At 37.4% G+C, this 22,461-nt stretch overlaps 1 protein-coding gene and 1 pseudogene across 1 annotated transcript; both read left to right on the forward strand.

Annotated features, from left to right (window-relative positions):
* The first annotated feature begins 227 nt into the window (after nt 1-227).
* LOC112500174 (arginine decarboxylase-like) lies at nt 228-7,348 on the forward strand. The gene is made up of 4 exons (XM_025103515.1): nt 228-322; nt 411-452; nt 4,292-4,843; nt 5,750-7,348. Exons 1-4 carry the CDS (start codon nt 299-301, stop codon nt 6,767-6,769), a joined length of 1,638 nt encoding a protein of 545 aa, XP_024959283.1. The 5' UTR covers nt 228-298; the 3' UTR covers nt 6,770-7,348.
* Nucleotides 7,349-9,877: 2,529 nt separating this feature from the next.
* LOC112500178 lies at nt 9,878-20,927 on the forward strand (annotated as a pseudogene).
* Nucleotides 20,928-22,461: the final 1,534 nt, after the last annotated feature.

Below are 22,461 nucleotides of genomic sequence, written 5' to 3' on the forward strand. Positions count from 1 at the left end.
ATGATGACTATCATGTAATTTTGAAACGACGGGGAAGAAAAGTGTTTTGTGACAAAACACAGGGACCAGATTTGTAGTTTACTCTCTATTATATTATATTTTATTAAATTTAAAAATACTGGAAAACAAATCAACCCAACCCGTTTAGACTAAACGGGCCTAAATTTTTTAAGGCCGGTCTTACATTTCTGGAACTGGAACTATTGGTGGATAGACCAAGAGAGCAACCGGCCAAACTGCTATCCATGGATTTCGTTTTTGGAGCCTGAAGATCCTCTGCTTTATTGCTACATCAACAATGGCGTCTGCTTTTCTAAATTTGGTAGGTAATTCATACTCGTTTAACTGATCACTTCTTTCTTTTTCATCATCAATCGAGTATGTTGTTTCTGAATTAATGGTTGTTGCAGACCCTCAGGTGTAGTAGCAGAGCACCATCTTGTATTTATGAGGTATACTATATTTTTTTTAATTCGTTTTCGTCGCTCTGTATTCTTTTCGTATTGATTTTAGTTTAAATCTTTTGTTTCGGTGAAGAGATTGATGTTGGGAGAAGAAATTTTGAATTAGAGTTAGAACTCGAATGATGTGATTTTTGTGCTGAAACAGGAAAAATTCTGTGAGATTTAGGTTAAGGTTTCTTAGTTAGCGCGGGCTATTTCAAATTTCAAAATTGTTCTATTTTTTGCCGAAATTTGTCAGTTCTGTAATCACTTTAAATGGTTCAATTTATAATCGAGCTTCTTCACCAAGGGCCGTTTACCAAAAGCTTAGTCTTCACCCTCATTTACCTTATTGGATAATATGCCATTAAAATGGATTGTTGGTAATCTTGCCCAGGAAGTGTCTTCTCCCTCACTTACTGGGTAAGGTTTTCGGCCCTTGTTATACCTCCTAGTAAGATTCTCTGCTTAATTGACAGAGTACGTTTGGCCAATTCGCAAATATCACAATGAAACTCAGAAATAGCTAATTCTTGAAATAGATGAGGAAACATGACATTTAAAACTCTAAAGGATGGGTGACTAGATGCAGGTTATATCTCTATTAGATGAACTGAAAAAGGATGAAGGTGGAATGCTGCTTTTCTGGGAAGATTCAAGATGATAAAGGCCATTTATTATATCAGCAAGTCTAATCCTCTTCCTCGAGTCCTGTCCCTGAAGAACACAATATGACGAGGAAAAAATAGCACACCATTAAAGATCATGGGTGAGTTTTTGGATTGAAAGACAGGCTGACAGTTTTGGTACATGTAAGACATTTTTTAAGACAAGGTTGGGTGTGATATGTATATCTCTAAAGCCTGCAACAGTTGCTAATGAGCCATTAGCTACTGTAATCTTTCGGTTGCTAGGGCATGGAGTGTAATTATGAAAAAAATGGGAAGAAGGTGTCATATGATCACTGGCACCAGAATCTATGAGTTGACAGGATTACTTGAGGGCATTCAGACATAAGGAAAAGGTGGTTTACCTGAAAGAGTTAAAGAGCAAGTTTCCGATGACTTTTCGAGAGAACCCAAAAAATACTTTAATCTATCAATGTCTTCGTTGCTGAACTCTTCTCTTGCTGAATTCTCCTCCGATTTGGATTGCTCAATAATGTGTGCTTGAGATCTCCGCTGCCTCCATTGAGGCTTTTGTGGCGCCCCATGGGTTCCCCACTCACGGGTCTGTTGTCCACCACGGTTTCCCCACTCTCTGCTGGGTGGTTTCCCATTTAATTTCCAGCATTGTTCTTTTGAGTGTCTTGGTTTATTGCAGTAAGTGCATCAAAGACTATCTCTGTTCTCCCGAGTTTCTTTACCCCCGAATTTGGACAGATCTCTCCTCTCCTTTTTTGGATTGGTCCTTGTTGCTAGGGCTGATCCGTCCGTAGCTTGTGGTTTAAGCATGACACTCCTCTTGCTTTCTTCTATTCTGATCAAAGAGATCACTTCTTCAAGTTACGATGTGTCTTCTTTGCCAAGTATTTGAATCCTGACTTGATCAAATTCAGGATTTAAACCAACCAAACAATCATAGGACTGGTCTTTTTCAATGAAACTTTTTAAGATAGTTGCATCTGTAGGGCACTTCATCTCGAAAACTCGATAATGATCAAGTTCCTGCCACAGATTTTGCAATATATTTGCATATTCAGGGACAGATTCGTTTCCTTGCTTTGTGGCTGAGGTTTTAAACTTGATCTGGTATACTTGAGCTGCATCACGAGCCTTCAAATAAGTGCGGCAAACAAACTCCCATATGTCTTTTGCAGTGGAGAAAAGCATGCATGTGTCACTGATCATTGGGTCCATAGATTCCCATAGCCATGACATTATCATGAAATCTTCCACGTCCCAAGTTCCAAATGTTGGATCATCTACAGCAGGACCTGCTTCAATGAGGTGTTTGAGTCTCCCTTTGCCCTTTAGGTATGTTCGGACAAATTGATACCACTTAGATAGTTTTTGTCATTGAGTCTATAGGGTGCCCGAATATTCTGCAGATCACAAAGTTTTTAGACAGAATTGGACTCATTGGAGGATTTAACAATGGTGGTATCATTATTTGTGGGTTTTGTCATGATGAAGGAGAGGGAATTGCAAAAGAGAATAAAAAGAAGGTTGTTCAATCAAAGGAAAAAAAACAATTAAGGCTGTTCAATTAGAAGCGCTTGCAACGATGAAGGTTGCGCACTGGGAAGAGCAATTAAGGCTGAAATAAAATAGAACAAGGGTTTTAGATTTCTGAGAGAAACCTAAAGCTCTGATACCATGACAAGAAAGATGAATCGAATAATGATTTGCTATTTCTCCTTTGATTATACAAGGCCCTATATATAGGGTACTTACAAGAGATAAAGGGAAACTAAATCAAGGAAATCAAGGAAAAGATATAGAAATGATAACGATAAAGAAGGTAACAATATCCCATGATTATAGAAACTATATTCTATAATTATAGGGATTCCTCCTAATTTATAATATGTACATTTCTACAAAAATCATAAACAATTATGATAGCTAAAGAAAAGAATAGTATAGTCTTGTAAGTTGTGAGCTTCAATGAGGTCATTAGGTCATTATATGATATTTTAATTTTATATAAATCTTTGAGGATGTAGGGGGAGCTCAGAGCCAACGTCAATGTGGGCTTCTGCTAAGTTAATTAGTTTTTATATAATGAAAATATTAATTATATTTTTGTGAAAAAATATAAATGGGATGGGAAGGTCCATAAAGATTTTTGCATCTTCCTTGCCCACCCATCAATCTTAAAGGGCCAGTCCGGGCGTATCTAATTTCTCGAGAATAGTTTTCCAAGCCCATTTTTCTAGCGGGTGGGCTAGGCCGGGGTTAGCAGGTCGTCCTATTCGTGAACAACTCTAATTTAACATTACACTTTTCTTTTCATTTAAATGGTGTCCTTAAACATTTCTGAGGACATGATCTCTGATAGGAGCAATTGGAGACACACCACTAGGGTAGTGGACTATGGGCAGGCCGAACAATTATCATGGACAGGAGGAGGGGAGCATTGGGGAAGATAGGGTGAGACAAAGGGAGAGGATTAGAGGGTTAGAGGGTCTTAGGTTAGATAGTGGATTAGAGGGTTGTCTTAGTGTTTCTTACTTTTCATGCCTACTATTCTATTACTATTGTATCTATTCGTTGGTACCACACTTTGTGTTTTCTCTTTATCTTCCCCTATTTTCCTCACATTTGTCCCTGATGCCTTCTCTCTTACTGTGTGCTCACATTGCTTGTTTGCACACACTTACACCTCTAGTTTGCACTCTTGTTTCTTTTTTATGTTTTGCAACTTGAGGGTCTTCATGAAAACAGCCTCCCTGCTCTTTGGGTGGAGGAAAGGAGGTCTGCATATATCCTATACCCTCCCCAACCCTACATCTAAGTGGGATTTATTTGATTTGTTAGGTTTGGCTTCTTTTCGTTTAAAATCAAATTTTATCCTAAGCTTGACCACGTTTTGTATGGTTTTTTCATAAAGTAAGAGGAACAATGACTTAAGATGATGATTCTTGAACATCACATGCAAATGATTATTTGGCCAATAGCCAAATCCATAACTAATCAAGACTTCTATTATAGAGACAAAGGAATCATTGTTACTTGCACCAACATTGAAAGAAACTGTATGTATGACTGTTTTTCATGAGTTAACTTAGAACAAATGATGTCACTCGCTTATATTTCTTCCCTCAGAGCCTTGATTTAAGGTTTTATCACAAAAAATTGAAATAAGTTATATGCAAATGTTGCCTTTATTATATCATTTTGTAGGAAAGAAACCAGATGCCAGGGAAGAAGCAAGAAAAGGTGGGACTCTTAAACAACAGAAAAATCGTCAAGGATAATACCGTCGTTTCTGACTTTCAAGACTCAGAACACCATAATCACCCTCCACTTGTTAGCGCACTAAAGGCTTCAGCTGAACAAAACGTTGCCAGTTTTCACTTTCCAGGACACAACAGGGGTCGGGCAGCTCCATCTTCACTGTCTAGTCTCATCGGAGTACAACCATTCCTTCATGACTTGCCTGAGCTTCCAGAGCTAGACAACCTATTTGCACCTGAAGGCCCCATTTTGGATGCACAAAAACAAGCAGCTAAATTGTTTGGAGCTACAGAGACATGGTTTCTAGTTGGGGGTACAACATGTGGGATTCAAGCGTCAGTTATGGCTACTTGTTCACCAGGTGATACGCTAATTCTTCCACGGAATTCTCACATATCAGCCTTTTCTTCTATGGTTTTGTGTGGCACACTACCCAAGTACATCACTCCAGAATATGATTTTGACTGGGACATTGCTTGCGGCATCACTCCTTCGCAGGCAAGTGAGGTTTTTATTATTTGGTGCACCTGCTTGCAATGTTTGTGCTCTTTCCTATTCCTGAAGATATTGACTACAAGAAAATCAGTTTTGTAGGATGCCAAATGTTTAAATAGATTGCTTTATAGCTTTTAAGCTTATAGGGTCAAACAATTATGCGTCCTGTGTAATGGTGTTACAATAAGTTGATAGGACGCCTAACAAGTTCATTAGGACATTTTTTAAATAAAGTGTCTTATTAATGTCCTTTTATATGACATTATTTGAAAACGTCTTGTAAAAACAAGTGTTTTTTCAAAAAGATGTGTTCACAGAAGTGTCCTAAAAACTAGTTAGGAAACAAAAAAACATCTTGTCAACTTATTGCAACACTATTACATAGAACGTACAATTGTTTGGTTTCTCTAAACTTGATTTCTATGAAGCAATCTATTAGGGCATTTAGACATTTTTTGGTTAACTGTGGGTGTTCGCGCCATCTTGCGTGCACCTTGACTAATCCCATGGGATCCTGAAGATATCACCCACGTAAAATTCTCCGTGGCCTTGAGAAGACTCGAATTAGCAACCTAGGGGAGGAGCTCGGGGGACCCGAAGGCTTAGCCTTCTATTGCCGGTTGAGCTAGCCCTCAAGGCTTCATTAAGGTATATTTGGTGTCTTATAAAACTGATTTTGTTGTAGTGACTGGGGATAGAGAAAACGATAATTAGTGAAATAACAAATTTGGGAAACCAAAAAGTGAAATGCAAATTAATAAATCTGATATATTTAGAAATCTGAAACAAAAAATGTGAAAACAAGGGAGTATAAGCAAAGATTGGTGTTGCTTTTAAAGGGTTCATTTTCTATCTCTGGCTGGTGGGATACTGTTGGAGATGCTCTTACTTTGAATGTATGAATGGCAGGTGGAGAAGGCAATGAGAGAATTGGATAGCGAGGGTCGAAAAGCATCAGCAGTTCTTGTCACCTCACCTACTTATCACGGTATCTGTAGTAATCTGAAAGAGATTTCCCGGTTGTGTCATTCTCACAACATTCCTATGATCGTTGACGAGGCTCATGGGGCCCACTTAGGCTTTCACGAAGATTTGCCTCTTTCTGCTCTTTGTCAAGGGGCTGATCTTTCCATACAGTCGACCCATAAGGTATTATGCTCACTCACGCAATCATCCATGTTACATATGGCAGGAAAGATTGTGGATAGAGAAAGAATATGTCGATGCCTTCAAACCCTTCAAAGCACCAGTCCTAGTTATCTGCTTTTAGCTTCCTTAGACGCTTCAAGGGCTCAAATAAGCGAACACCCAGAAACCGTGTTCAATAAAGCAGTTGAAATAGCCTTGGAAGCAAAAGCCCTTATAGAAAAGATTCCAGGAATTACAGTCCTCAATTATAGTACATTTTCTGATTTTCCTGGTATTGATCCTTTACGAATTACAGTAGGGGTATGGAAGCTTGGTATATCTGGTTTCGAAGCTGATGATATCTTATATGAGGATTATGGAGTCGTTTCAGAACTTATTGGGAGCCGTTCTATAACATTTGCATTAAATCTAGGAACCAGTGGAGACGATGTTCTGAGGCTTGTATCAGGGTTAAACCATCTATCACAAACATTCAACTCAATTGGTTTGAAGGAGGAAAAACCAAATGGTATACAACCATTTATCGAAACCAGTGGTAGCATGAGATTGAGCCCTCGAGATGCCTTTTTTGCGAATAAAGAGAAAGTGAGCTTTAAAGAGAGTATTGGGAGAGTTTGTGGGGAGTTAATATGTCCATACCCACCAGGAATCCCGTTACTTATACCTGGGGAAGTGATTACAGAGGAAGCAGCAAGTTATTTGGTTGAGGTGAAGAAGAAAGGTGGTTTTGTTAGTGGAGCTTCTGATTCGAGTCTCTTCTCCATTGTTGTTTGCAGTTAAAACATTCATAAATTTATGGCTGGGGTGTGAAAGAATGGTATAAAGCCAATAACAACTGCGGAACGTATCAGGAACCGGTAAAGAAGATGTTGTCCGGCTTGTATCTGAAGAAACCTAATCAGTTTGAATAAATGGCCAAATAGGGTTTAGGGTTCATATACTCCATAAAGTCCCCATTAGCATGAGATTTAGCCCTATGGGGGCTTACCGAGCATTAGAAAGAGCTGTTATTGCTTCCAAAGTCCGAACAAGAAGTTTGAACACGTTCTGCAGGGATGTCCATCTCCTTACCTGCTACGCTAGAGCCGTAAGAACAAAATGGTTTGTAGTTGTTTTTTTACATTATTATTCAACTATAAGCAATCCATATTTGATTAGATCCTTTATGGCTGGAATAAGATTTGCAAAACAGAAGCCTTGATGCCAGGTCACTGCTATTACTTTAAGCTGCTTAGGAGATGCAAGGTCAGATTGCTAGAGATCATGAGAGTAATTTAATGGAACTATCTTTGATGTAAGGAAGATTATGGTTATGTTTTGTTTTCTCCATAGGATTCAATGGACATAAGACTTCAACTATGATCTCATCTGTGTGTAGGGCAGGGTGGTATACTTATTTGAGAGCTGGCTTCGATACTCTTCCTTTGCGGATTGAACTCCTTATGGGCACCGGACTCTTTAAGTCCGTTACCTAGTGGACGTTTGTGTTGTGTATCTGATTTTAGTCTCACTCTCACATGATGCTCTTGAGGCACCGGCCATATGGGACGACTGGTTACAAACCCTTTTGCATTATCCCGTTTCTACCATTAAAAGGGCATTCGCTTAATAAAAATGTTATGCTCGCACGGAAACTAGATCTTAGTTTAAAAAATGTTAAGAAGGAAAAAGGTTGCAATTTATCTGAGATTTCAAAAAAGAAATAAGAGTGATTTAATTGTAATGTTTGTCAATTTCAGATCTTGTGCTCAATGTACTAGAATACGGTATTGCTTTTGGCTGAACTGGTTTTTTGAAACGATTGCTGGTCAAATATAGAATAAAATCTAGGAAAAGCAATTATGTTGCAAAACATGGTCGGTTTTAGTTTTTTATTTTGAAAAAATAAATGAACAAATGCATTTACATTTTATTAAGATGTCTTTCTAAAATCACCGTAAACATAGGTTAAAAAGGTTGTTTGTTTACCTCTTAATAGTTTCATTAAGAGACAGCTTCTGAATTGTTAAGAGGTGAATCTTGTTTGACAAAAACAAAATCTGCCTCTTAATGGTTCTAAAACCCTCTGAATGATTTTGTATCATGAGCCTCCCTTAATCATTAAGCACCCTAATTTCATTTTAAATAATTACCAAACAGTTATATTTCATTTTGCACTTAATCATTCTGACCACTTAATCATTTTACACCAAACCATTCAGCAACTTCCAAACAACCCCTAAGTTGTAAAACAAATATGGGCGTTTGGTTTGTTTCTGGAAACAGGAATGAAAACAGTTTATTACATCAAGACATATATCATTAGTAGATTCAGTTTTCATTCTTTCACCCTCTTACCCCAACTAAGGACCGGGCCGTTTACCAAACACTTACCCGGGTAAATGCTTATCAAGTCATGTTAGCTCATTGGATGAATATGTGAGAACCAAAATTTTTTCCCAGTAAGAACGGGACAAGGACCATGAGTCTTACCCGGTAGGTGAGGACGACGACTCTTACTACGGTAAGCGCTTACCGGGTAAATTGTTGCATACGATGTCGTTTTGGTGGACTAAAATCTTACCAATAAGTAAATAATAGTGTTAAATTTTACTGCTAAGCACTTACCGGTAAGTGTTTGGTGACTCCTTAATCAACAAAGCTTTTTAGGTTGTCAACTTTATGGGAATAACTAAGGGTTGTTTGACAGTTGCTGAATGATTTGGTGCGAATGATTAAGAGACTCTCATGATATAGTCTATGTCCATCGGTTTTAATCTCTTGTTTTCCATTTTTTAGGGTTTTCTTCTGTATCTCTTATATATATATATATATATATATATATATATATATGGGCCTATTCAAAGAAGAACTGATTAGTTTATGGTAACTGTGAGATCCAGTATCAACCACAAATCAACAGATAAATTAGGAAATTAATAATTATGGTAGTTTGAGTTAAAATTATAATTTTTTTAATAATTAGAGGGCATTTTAGGTATTTTTAAAAAAATTCTCCCTTCTCTCTCCTTTCTCATCTCTTCGACCTCCAATTTCCGGCCTCCGGTAAACATTAATTCGGCAGGTACCAAGTAATCACAAAGATACACAATGTGATACTCATTGTGATATACTGTGATAACATTGTGATACCAACTATGATACCAACTCAAACCTTAAAAACAAAGATACTCAATGTGATACCCATTGTGATATACTATGATACTGATTTCACCAGAGGCCGGAGATTGGAGATCGGAGAGATGAGAAAGGGGTTTTTTTAAAATACCTAATATGCCCTCTAATTATAATTTTAACTCAAAATACCATAATTATTATTTTTCTAATTTATTCATTGATTTGTGGTTGAAATTGGATCTCACAGTTACCACAAACTATTCAGTTCTCATTTGATTATGCCCATATATATATATATATATATATATAGACTTGGGATCATGTGTGACCAATGGTTTTTCATGAGACCCGTAAGACCAATTCTCAACCCTTGGATTAGATTTACAATCGTCAGATCTGAACATTCATAAACGCCATGAGACTTCTCAATAATTACAAAATTGTCGCCTTGCAACTTTAGACTATTAGATCATTAGTTTATAAAGTTGATCAATAAACATAAATTGATCTTGCGGGTCTCACGAAAAAACCATGGTCTCACGTGAACCCAACCCTATATATATATATATATATATATATATATATATATATATACTCTCTGATAAAAAAATTGGGTTACTGTTATCTTGAGAATTTTAAAGGTACAATTTTTTAAGCAACTGGTACAACATGTTGATGCACATACTTTGAATTATCCTTTCAATTTCCTTCCCCACGTTCCACTCAATCCTTCTCCCCTCCACGTTCATGAAATCACATATTTTCTTCTAAACCGCAACAATTGGTAGAAGATCACTTCCCTCCTCGTCTGATGAATCACATCTTGTTCGAGCAACGGTCAAGGTATATGCCCTCTTTCCCTGTCTACTGCTCTGTTTCATTTCTGTTCTCACTGCTCTGCTTCAATTTTATTTCCTCTTTTCCCATTGAGGTCAGTATGCTGAACTCTGAAATCATGGTTTCTCAGGTGTATTACCAAAGAGGTGAACTTTGAACCATAATCAAGCATCGTTGGAGCAACTGTCAAGGTATGTGCCCTCTTTCTCTTTTCCTGAATGGGTTTATGTTTGATTGCCTGAAATTATAGGAACTTGTAGTTATACGATAGGTGTTTRTTGAATTGCCTGAATGGTTTTCATTTGTTTCCCTGAAGTAGTGCGAAGTGACACTGTAATAAGGAATTAGTTGAATTGGCTTGCTTGAATGGATTTTTCTTCTTGTGAAAGCTATGACCCCTAGATACTTCCTCAAAATCTAAGGTACCCATCCTCAGAGTCTTCTTCTACTCCTGCTTTTGTAGGTTTAGCATCTCCGACAGAACCAAGATTTTCAGCTCCATTTTCTTCCTCTGTTCTTGTCAAACTAATTTTTTTTTTTAACTCGGTCATTCATCATATTCTCAATGGCATATTCTCAATGGAAAGAACAAGTTGTTCTTGAGTTTGAAGGTTTTAATGATAAAACTGTTTTGGAAATCATTACTGGTTGAAAACTATGGAGGACATCTCAGCAAGACGGTTGTGATTTCGGTCTGTCTTCGTTTGGGATTAATCTATAGATTTTATGGATAAAACTATGAATGAGGATTCGATAAGATGGTTATGACTGCGGTCCTTCATCCGAACTAGTTCATAGATTTTGAAAAGAAATAAGGGTGACATATCAAGGAGAGGTGTCTTTTGGGATAAGGATGACATATCAAGGAGAGTTGTACCTTCGAATATAAGGGTGACATATCAAGGAGAGGTGTACCTTTGGATAAAAGGGTGGCAATTGTGTGTAGATACTATAGCTCTTGCTATTATATCTTTTAAGATTACAATAGATTTGAGTCCTTACTTCTTTGTGATTTGAGAACTCAAAGATGTTGTTCTTATTAGAAATGATAATATTGATGTTATTGAGAAGGGAAAATTTGGCCTATGGCCATTGGTTTTGGTTAAAAGTGTTTTGGAACATAATGTTCATTTTATGAGGAATCAGAGGGGCTCTGGTTGTTCCTTGTAAGGAACCAGAGGGGCTCTGGTTGGACCTCAATATAGAACTAGAGGATTCTGGATGATGGTTTGAAAATTATACAAGTCTTTTACAAAGTTTTAGTTAAAACCAGAGGCTCTGTATTCATAAGAAACGAGCTCTGTGTCAAATTTACATTTTGAAAGATAATTCAAAGATTTTTATACTTAGAATCTTTTTATGAAAAACAGACCAAAGGGGATCTGGTTGGCTTACACGTTGAACCAGAAGCTCTGGTTGGTCTTGTCTTTTGAACCATAAGCTCTGGTTAGTACAACCAGAAGCTCTGGTTATACATGAACTCTTTTTAATCATTTTTAGTTATGAAAAAGGCTATTTTATTACTTATAAAGTTAGTCAAGGAACATTATGAGAAATTACCTGAGCAAGAGGCTCAGTTCGAGGAACTAGAAGCTCTGGTAGAGGAACCAGAGGGGCTCTGGTCCTCTTATGAGTTGAAATATTTTCTAAGTGTGGTCTTTGGAACCAGAGGTCCGATGGACTCAAACATAATATGTTCTGAGTGTGTTCTTTGGAACCAGAGGTCCGATGGATTCAAACAGAATGTGATTTTATTTCTCTTTATGTGAAATGGTTTGAATGATTTAGTGATTCTCACCCTGCATTACATAAAAAAGGGAACCTCACTAGACATTATGTCTAACCCTCATTTTGTGTTTTCAAATATGTGTGCAGATAATGATAGTAGGGAAAAAATATTCTATTATTACTTCCCTATGTGCTTAGAATTATGAAGATCATATCTGAATGAGTTTTGGAGAATGGATATTATACAAGAGCATGTATTTTGAATTTTTGAGTTGTACATTTTATAACATAGTCTCTTGTATTATGGACCTATGTGGGGAAAACATGTATCTCTTTGTATAAGAATTCTGTGTTGTATGCAATTATGGAAGTGGGGATGTTATAATAATAGTCTCATATATGTGAACAGATTCTCTCTCAATCAACATTAACAATTTCGAGACATTCCTTGACCATTTAAATAACTGTTGATCCTCTCTCTCATTTGATTTGATGATAATCCCTTGTACCCTATGCGAAGTATTTATGTTTCTGTTTTTCAGTTCCAGCGATCATCACTGAGTCTGTTCAGTGATCGTTGAAGAACTTGTATTGTAAATCCAATCAGCTACAACAATACTTCAAGAAGACAACACTCACACCAAAGAACATTCAGAGAAAGTCGAAGAATGAAACTGAAGATTAGAGACTGGCGAGTACATGATCTGAAGCGATATTTAGTGATTACAAGCTTGTCTACATATGTGTGAAGACTGCCCAAGCCTTAGCGAATGTTGATGAGATCTTCAGGTTATTCCAACATTCAGCGATCAAAATAAGCTTGTCGAGCACGATTGTTGTTGTCTTGTCCTTATACACACAAAGAACAAACCCATACCCTTTCTAAACGTTAGTATGGTACGGAGCCGATTAATTGACTCTATTATCCACCAACTCTATGAAATGATGTCTGCTCATAAATAGGCTTTTGTACTATTCACTGTAGCAAAGGACAAGCCTTCCCCTTAAGGCTTGACACACGTTCTAACCCTACCACGTTGCATTAAATGTGCATTTAATGCAACGGGTATAAATAGATGTGTTCTATCTTCGTGTAGAGATACTCTTAACCTTACTCTGAGCTTTCTTACGCTTTAGTAAAAGAACACACACATCTAAGAACAAACACACTCATCTTCAAGAGCAAGTTAGAATCTCTTTTATTGTATTCTAAACAAGTTATCTCCTAGATAGAACTTACTTTCTTCTATTTCTTTAACAACAAATCTTTTCTTATTTGCTAAGATTTAGTGTGTAAACTTTAGATTGTTTAGATAGGTTTTTCTTACCTTATCTTTCCGCAAACAATCTTGTAAAATCTGTATTGATCTTCTCTTGTCAATATATATTTTAAATTTGAAAATTCTGTGTTTGTATCCATCCCCCCCTTCTACAAACTGTTGTACACATCTTGTAGACCCTAATGGGACCAACAAGTGGTATCATAGCAGTGTTCTATCTTCTCTAGTTGTTTGGTTGCTTTTCTGCATTATATTATCTCATTCTTTAGATAATTTTATTGCTTTTAAAATGGCTTTACAAAACACAAACGCACACTTTCAAGATAATGGCTCTCTTGCCAAACCTTCCCAATTTATCTGAGACAACTTTAGTCTCTGGAAGAATCGGATGTCCCTCTTTCTAGAAGGCGTGGATCCTGAAATTCCACACCACATAGAAAATGGACCATATATACCATGTGTTATTTCTCCGGCTGTTCCTGAAACAGCTACGACTGCCGCGATTACTGAACGACAGATTCCAAAGCTCCCTCACCAGTGGAGCGATGAAGACAAGAAGAAAATAGCTATAGACACTCGTGCTAGGTCTATAATAGCTATGTCTCTTCCTGACGAGGTTTATCACTCAATGATGAAACTCAGAACCTCCAAATCCATGTGAGGCACTCTGTGTGTTCAATATGAAGGAACCTCTCAGGTTCAAGAATCAAGGAAGATTAATTTAGTAAGGCAATATGAAAGCTTTCTCTATGGAAAGACTGAGACACTGTCTGAAGTACATCAACATTTTAATTGTCTTCTTATTGATCTTCGGATTGTAGGTAGGGAATATTCTAATTCTGAAACTTTAACTAAGTTTCTAGAATGTCTTCCTGAATGTTGGGACACTTTTACCATATGTCTTAAGATGTCCAATGACATGTCCTTTCTTTCTCTTTCTACTCTCTACGGAATCCTGCTTAATCATGAGCAATCTCGTCAGCTGAAAAGGAATCTAATCAAAGATTCCAGAGAAATGAAAAGCTCTTCGTTAGCTTTGATCTCTGAAGATGCTTCAGCTGAAACCCCTTATTCTTMTTTTTCTTCGTCTCTTCCTCCTGTTGTAATTAYAGAGTTAGAATCTACTAACTMTGAGGATATACCAGAATCTGATCTTGCAGATTTTGATGAATCCCTGGCACTTTTGACTAAATCTTTTAGGAGATTCCCCAACAAAAGCAACTTCCGCAGATCTCCCTTGCTGACCTTAAAGGAAAAGCCAAAGTYTGATAAAATAGACAAGGCTTCAACGATCTGCTACAATTGTCACTGCACTRGACACTTTGCAGATGAATGCAGATCAAAAAAGTYTGTGACGCCATCTTCCAAAACCCCATCCTCCTTCAGGTCCAGGGATGACAAATACCCAAAGCTGAAGGAGAAGTACAAGAAGATGAAGAATCACCAGCGAAAGGCCACGAGTCTTAATGCTGAATAGCATGATTGGGCTGATTCATCTGATGAGGAAGATACGGCCTATCTTTGCTTAATGGCCAAGGATGTCAAAGAAGAAGCTTCAAAGACATCTACTTCAAATGATCCCTTATCCACTTCTCCTGCTCAGGTATGTATCATGAATGAACCTCCTCCTCCTCCTCCTCCTTCTTCTTCTAGCATTTCTGCACTAGACACGTTGACGATAGATCTTTATAATGCCTTCAATGGCAAATCAAAAGCAGAAATGCTTAATCTTGATCTTCAAGAACAATTGAAGATTTGCCATTTTAAGATCAAGGAGCTGACCAAGGTTGAAGAAAACCTAAAGGATCAGGTCATTGTAAACCAAGTCATCACTGTTGAATGCGAACAGGCTATCGCTGAGCGTGAGCGAGCAATCGCCGAACTCACGGCTGAGAAGGCTACCATTGAAGGGTGGTGCAAAGCCTCTGTCAAAGCATCTAAGATCATCAACACTCAGATCCTGGGCAAGATAAATGATTGGTCTAGGATTTTCCTATGATCAGGAAGAATGTGTCACTGACAGGTCCATGTTTAAGTTTAGTACCTTTGTCTCTTCCATTCCTGACACTTCTTCCTCTCAGCCTTCTTTAACTGAGAGTCATATTGATGGAACTCTTTTGAGTTCTGGTTGCAAAGACAATGGTAAATCTATTGTCATAGCACCTCTTCCTAAGAAGTCTAACAAGTATAATAGATCTAGGTCTATTCCTTCAGCTTGTAAACCTTCTTCTTCTTCAGGGACTAGAAAATATGAATCCTCTTAGAAGTCTAAGTCTCAGCTCAAGGTGAATGCTTCACCTAAGGACTCCAAAGCCTCAAAGGTTCCTCCAAGAACTAATGAGAAGGGAATCCTTGGAGCTGGTACCTCTTCTAATCTGATACTTCCTGGCCCTAAAGCTATCTTCAGCTATAACAAGTGTAAACACTGTGGTGAAAATACACACATTGCCAGCAAGTGTCCTTCTGCCGCCAAGGCTGGTCCACCAGCTAAGGGCAAGAAAGTAGCTAAGGCTGAAAAATCAACCAAAGCGAAATCATCCACTAAGGCTGCAAAGGCATCCAATGTATAGAAAGCCACTGGAGCCTCCTCTTCAGGCACAGTGAAGACAACAACTGCTACTTCATCATCAAATGTTGTAGTTCCATCCACTGTAGTCTCTTCTTCAAACTTGCCGTTCTAGAAAGTCCTTCCACCTATCTGATCATTCCTCCTAAAACCATGAAAATGTGATAGGTTTTACATTATAAAATAATGAAGTTGGAACCAATAAACAAACTTGAAGAGAATGCTAAAACCAAACCCTTGATATTATGAGTACTTTGTTATGTAAAGAATCACTAGATACTATCTACGCTTGATGCATTACTGTCAATATATATAAGAAAGGTAAAAGAGCATTTGATGCTATTCATATGTTGAACTGTAAATTACATGTCAAAAACTTAAAACATCTCAACAATTCTAGGAAGCTCTTTAAGTTATATGATAGATATGGAATTAACATAGTGGGACTAGACTTCACATGTCTCTTGGGATAGAAGTCCTTAAAGACAGACAAAATGGAATCGGAAATTAGACATGTAATTAATTTTTGATATGTACATAGTTTATTAATTTAGTTTAAATTTGACCATCCTACACAGAATATATGTTGATTATGAAGTTGATGATGACTTCACATAGATATATACGATATTTGTATTTAACTTTGGAGTTTTATGTCTTACCTCTAGGCCCAGTAAATGAAGCGGTGGATGTGTTTAACTCCATGGCTGGTGGTGGTGTGGTTGCTGATAGTACCACACATGCGATAATGATTGATGGATTATGTAAATGTAATCGGATAGAAGAAGCAAAGGTGTTCTGGGATGATTTTATTTGGCCATCAGGGGTTCATGACCATTTTGTATATTTAGCCATCATCAAAGGACTTTGTTGTTTGCCAAAGTTTGATGAGGCTTCTGATTTTCTATATGAATTGGTAGATTGTGGGATTAGACCGAACATTGTAAATTACAACATTTTGATTGAAGGTGCTTGCAAATTGGATTTAAAGAAAGAAGCCTACCCGATTGTAGGAGAAATGAGGAAGAATGGACTAGCCTCTGATGTAGTTACATGGAGGATCATTGACAAATTACACAAGGAAAGGAAACAATGGGGTCCTGAAGACAAAATCAACATGTAAAACAGGTTTGTTTTGTTTAATTGTTATTTTTAGTTTTCTGTGAATCATCTTTGTTCTGCTAATCCGCAATCAGTGATGAAAGATACATGGACTATTCAAAGAAAGAAAAGAAAAACAATAAAAAGAAGTGTACTTTACGAATGGGAGGGACGAAAACCAAAAAATAACCATAGACGAGGGACCAAAAATGTAATTCACTCTTACTAGAATTATTTTTTCAAAATGTCTAACTGGTTAGGTATTTTAAAATTTATATTTCTCTTACAGCTGGTGGATAAGGCAAGAGAACAAATGGGCAAACTGAAATCTATAGATTTTGTTCTTGGAGCCTGAAGAGTGAAGATCCTCTACTTTTATGCTACATCAACGATGGCATTTGCTTTTCTAAATGTGGTAGGTAATTCATACTCTTTTCATGATCACTTCTTGCTATGTTTAAAGTATTTATGAGTTTTGGTTGTTGCAGAGCCTCAGGTGTAGCATGACATCAAGAGCTTGTATTTCTAAGGTAAACTATTATTTTGTATTGATTTACTTTAAATCTTCTCTTTCAATGAAGAGATTGATGTTGGAAGAAGATATTACAAATTAGAGTTAGAATTCGAATGAATTGCCTTTTCTATTGATTCCTATGGATTGAAATCCTTGAATGGGTATTCAATTCCAAATATGGATGGAAAACGACATCTTTATTGGTTCTACTTCTTATTTTTATGAAGAGAACGGATCTTTTCATTGAAGGATCAGAAAAAAGGTGCGGATTTCCTGTAGGAATGATTTGGAAGAACACAAACCAAAAATAGCGGCACTTGCTAGCAACAACATAATGGAGGCAGTCCTAGAGGCGGATCCAGAAAATTTTAAAAGTGGTTGGTATCGTAATATAAAATAAAAATGAAATAAAGTACGGTTTTATCATACACGCATACAATTAATGTTAAAAATGTTATTTTTTATTTGTGTTAACGTTGAAAATATAATTAATTTTAAAAATATTTAATATTGGGCTCATTTTGATGGTATACACAAGACCTTTCTAACCGTTTGTAAAAAAAAAATACGTATTCTTTACTGTATTTTAGCTAATAATTAATTAATATAATAAGGGTATGAAGTAAAAATTGGAAAAGAAAGGGAATTAAATTGAACACCAAAGCATTTGAAGAGTTAAAACCATAACTGATTTCTAACACCATCGTCAACTTTGGCACCGTGGAACCTTTTATTTCTTACCTTTTCATTTAAACTTCCTAAAGATTTTAATGTTTATGGTTTCAACCCAAAGAATATTATGCTTTCATCTCAAAAAACATACAGCTTAAAACTTATATACCTTAAAAATTTTACACTTAGGCTCTACATTTTTATGGTTTCATGGGCTACGATACCCCAAAGGGTAGGTCCACTCCTGCCGCAGTCCAAACCTAGTTTTTGCTCCAACAGTTGTACTATAGCAAAACCAAACCTTTTTATGCAGGCTTTGATAAGTTGCCTTTACCTTCCCTATAAAATTGCCGGCTTGCCCATTAATGGGACTTATGTAAAATCATAAACAGTTATGATAGCTTAAGATGAAAATAGGGTAGTCTTGTAAGTTGTGAGCTTCGATGAGGTCATTACGTCAATTATATGATTTTGTATGTAATTCTTGAACATCACATGCAAATGATTATTTGGCCAATAGCCAAATCCATGAAACAAATCAAGACTTCTATTATAGAGACAAAGGAATCATGTGTTACTTGCACCAACATTGGGAGAAATCCTATGTATATATGACCGTTTTTCATGAGTTAAGTTGGACAAATTAATTTCTTCCATCAGAGCCTTGATTTGAGGTTTTAACACAAAAGTTTGAAACAAATAACATGTGAATGTTGTCTTTATCATATCATTTTGTAGGAAATAAACCAGGGGAAGAAGCAAGAAAAAGTGGGGCTATTAGACAACAGAAAAACCTTCAAGGATCATATGGTCGTTTCTGACTCTCAAGACTCGGAACACCATAAACAACCTCCACTTGTTAGCTCACTAAAGGCTTCAGCTGAGCAAAACGTTGCCAGTTTTCAGTTTCCAGGACATAACAGGGGTCGGGCAGCTCCAACTTCATTGTCTAGTCTCATTGGAGTACKTCCATTCCTTCATGACTTKTCTGSGWTTCCAGAACTCGACAACCTATTTGCACCCCAAGGCCCCATTTTGGATGCACAACAGCAAGCAGCTAAATTGTTCAGAGCTACAGAGACATGGTTTCTAGTTGGGGGTACAACATGTGGGATTCAAGCATCAGTTATGGCTACTTGTTCACCAGGTGATACGCTAATTCTTCCACGGAATGCTCACATATCAGCCTTTTCTTCTATGGTTTTGTCTGGCACAATACCCAAGTACATCACTCCAGAATATGATTTTGATTGGGATATTCCTTGCAGCATCACTCCTTCACAGGCAAGTGAGGTTTTTTTTATTATTTGATGCATCTGCTTGCTATGTTTGTGTCCTTTTCTATTCCTGAAGATATTGACTACAACAAATCAGTTTTGTTGGATTCCAAATATGTCCAAGTGTCCTAATTGATTGTTTCATAGGTTTTAAGCTTATAGGGTCAAACAATTATGCCTCCTCTGTGTATAAAGTACAAAGGTGTTGCAATAAGTTGATAGGACGCCTAACAAGTTCTTTAGGACATTGTTGAAATTATATGACATTATTTGAAAATGTCTTGTAATAACAAGTAAGATGTGTTCATAGAACCAAAGGGCCTTTGGCCTAGCTGTATGCGAGTCTTTGGCCTCCTAGGAGGTGAGGGGTTCAAACCTCACCAACGGTGAGGAGGGTGTGTTGAGTTTATTTGTTCTATTTGCCGTATTTAAATATTATGTACTTCCAAAAAAAAGATGTCTTCATAGAAGTGTCATATAAAAAGGAAATAGTACAAAAGTGTCCTAAAAACTTGTTAGGACACCCAAAAACATCAGCTTATTGCAACATTATTACACCGGACACACGATTGTTTGGTCCTCTAAACTTAATTCCTACAAAGCAATCTTGGTGGGATACTGTTGGAGATGCTCTTAGTTTGCTGTATGAATGGCAGGTAGAGAAGGCAATCAGAGAATTGGATACGGAAGGTCAAAAAGCATCAGCAATTTTTGTCACCTCACCTACTTATCATGGTATTTGCAGCAATCTGGAAGAGATTTCGCGGTTGTGTCATTCTCACAACATTCCTATGATCGTTGAYGAGGCTCATGGCGCCACTTAGGCTTTCACGAAGATTTGCCTCTTTCTGCTCTTTGTCAAGGGGCTGATCTTTCCATACAGTCGACCCAYAAGGTATTATGCTCACTCACGCAATCATCCATGTTACATATGGCAGGAAAGATTGTGGATAGAGAAAGAATATGTCGATGCCTTCAAACCCTTCAAAGCACCAGTCCTAGTTATCTGCTTTTAGCTTCCTTAGACGCTGCAAGGGCTCAATTAAGCCAACACCCAGAAACCGTTTTCAATGAAGCTGTTGTAATAGCCTTGGAAGCAAAAGCCCTTATAGAAAATATTCCAGGAATTACAGTCATGAATTCTAATACTTTTTCTGATGTTCTTGGTATTGATCATTTACGAATTACAGTAGGGGTATGGAAGCTTGGTATATCTGGTTTCGAAGCTGATGATATCTTATACGAGGATTATGGAGTCGTTTCAGAACTCACTGGGACCCGTTCTATAACATTTGCATTAAATCTAGGAACCAGTAGAGACGATGTTCTGAGGCTTGTATCAGGGTTAAACCATCTATCACAAACACACAACTCAATTGGTTTAAAGGAGGAAAAACCAAATGGTATACAGCCATTTGTCGAAACCAGTGTTAGCATGAGATTGAGCCCTCGAGATGCCTTTTTTGCGAGTAAAGAGAAAGTGAGTTTTAAAGAGAGTATTGGGAGAATTTGTGGGGAGTTGATATGTCCATACCCACCAGGAATCCCATTGCTTATACCTGGGGAAGTTATTACAGAGGAAGCAGCAAGTTATTTGGTTGAGGTGAAGAAGAAAGGTGGTTTTGTTAGTGGAGCTTCTGATACCAGTCTCTTCTCAATTGTTGTTTGCAGTTAAACATTCATCAATGTACGGTAGGGGTGTGAAAGATCGGATTAAGCCGATAATACGCTGCAGAACGTCTCACTAAACGGGTAATGCGGATTTTCGTTTTGATGATTACAAACAAATGAAATGTTTAATTAATTAGCACTTCTACTTGATTTATATATTTATGATATATTGAGAGTCCGTGAAATACCATGGTTCGATAATCCATTGAGAGTCCGTGAAATACTATGGTTCGATACTAAATGCTCTTAGTTGGACATAATCATGCACACGTCCACTTCGTAAATGTAGACGTCCACTTCATTGACATCCTGGTACTCTTAACGGTCGAAAAGCAACTTTTTCTGAAAAGTGGCAAAACGAATGTCGAATTGCTCCATACAGACGCCCAATTATACTCGAAATTTCAAAATTGTTGTTTAAAGATAATTCTCCGGCTTTCAAAATAACTATTTGGGAACTAAAATTCAGATCTCTCTCAAATCTTCTTCTAAAATATCTCGTGTTCTTAAAGTTTATGATTTGATTTATTACACCACCACTAGATCATCGTTACAAGTAGGGATGGCCAAATAGGGCTGGGACCGACGAGGAAGACCGGGATCAAGACCAGCCCGACAGTCCTTAACCAGTTACAATTTTTAGGAATTTTAGCGGCCTAGGACATGGACCGTGGCCGGTTATACAAATACCGGGTTTTTGACCAGGCAGGACCGGTTACGATAATAGTGTTTGGAACCAGGCAGGGGCGGATTCATATAGACTTCATTGGGGTCCTAGGCCCCCAACAAAATGAAGTGTAGAAAGCCCAATTTTTTTTGTTTGTAGTTTTTAACTTAATTTGGGTTGGCCCCCAACAAGATTACTATGAAGGCCCCACCCATTCCATTTCCCTCCTTCACAAATCACAATCACAGTCACGCTTCACGGTCACGAACTCACGATTGACGAACGACTTCACCCACTGGCCACTGCTACGAGTCTACTGTGTTGACGTCCGACGTACATCGCTGCTTACCCAGTTGCCTGCTTCTTCCCTGCATGCATAGGCGGTGCATCGTGCGGCTGGCTGCTAAGCTGCTTGCAGCTTGCCTGCTTCTTCTTCTTCTTCTGCCGTCGGCTGGGCCACTTAGCGCTGGCTCCTGGCTGCTTCTTCCCTGCGAGGCCTCTAATTTGATTTGGGTAAAATTTTTGGTTGCTTCTTCCCTACTGCTTGCTTCCTGTCTCTAATTTGATTTGGGTAAAAATTTTGATTTCCAAATTCCAATATTTAATTCTGAATGACTTTGATTTAATTTTGTTGTTTGCTTCACAATTGATGATTTGGTAAATGCTTTATGTTAGGTTAATTTTGCAATTTTATAGACAAATGAAAATGTTAGGTTAATTTTACAATTTTGTAGGAAAATGGAAATGTTAGGTTAATTTTGCAAATGGAAATGTTAGGTTAATTTTGTAGGAAAATGGAAATGTTAGGTTAATTTTGCAATTTTGTGTTGAAAAGCAGTATGCAAGACAATTAAAGATTCAAGTATTATTTGTGAATTATATGATCAGGCAGAAGGAATAATTCCTAGGTGGTAGGTCTCCTTGGGTGCTCATCTTAAGAAGAGTATTAAAAGATTAAAACATAAGCCTTAAAAGTCACTCTCCACCACATCATTACATTTCAGTAAACATGATACTCAGTACCACACATATAAAGGTAAAT

Source organism: Cynara cardunculus, assembly GCF_001531365.2.
Source record: "Cynara cardunculus var. scolymus isolate 2C chromosome LG 17, CcrdV1, whole genome shotgun sequence".
NCBI classification, from domain to species: Eukaryota; Viridiplantae; Streptophyta; class Magnoliopsida; order Asterales; family Asteraceae; genus Cynara; species Cynara cardunculus.

Excerpts from the sequence above, each read along its gene's own strand:
- LOC112500174 (XM_025103515.1), top strand. The coding sequence starts at position 299 with ATGGCGTCTGCTTTTCTAAATTTG. Across the intron at positions 323-410 it reads CGTCTGCTTTTCTAAATTTG|ACCCTCAGGTGTAGTAGCAG; the intron begins GTAGGTAATTCA and ends TGGTTGTTGCAG. Across the intron at positions 453-4,291 it reads CACCATCTTGTATTTATGAG|GAAAGAAACCAGATGCCAGG; the intron begins GTATACTATATT and ends ATCATTTTGTAG.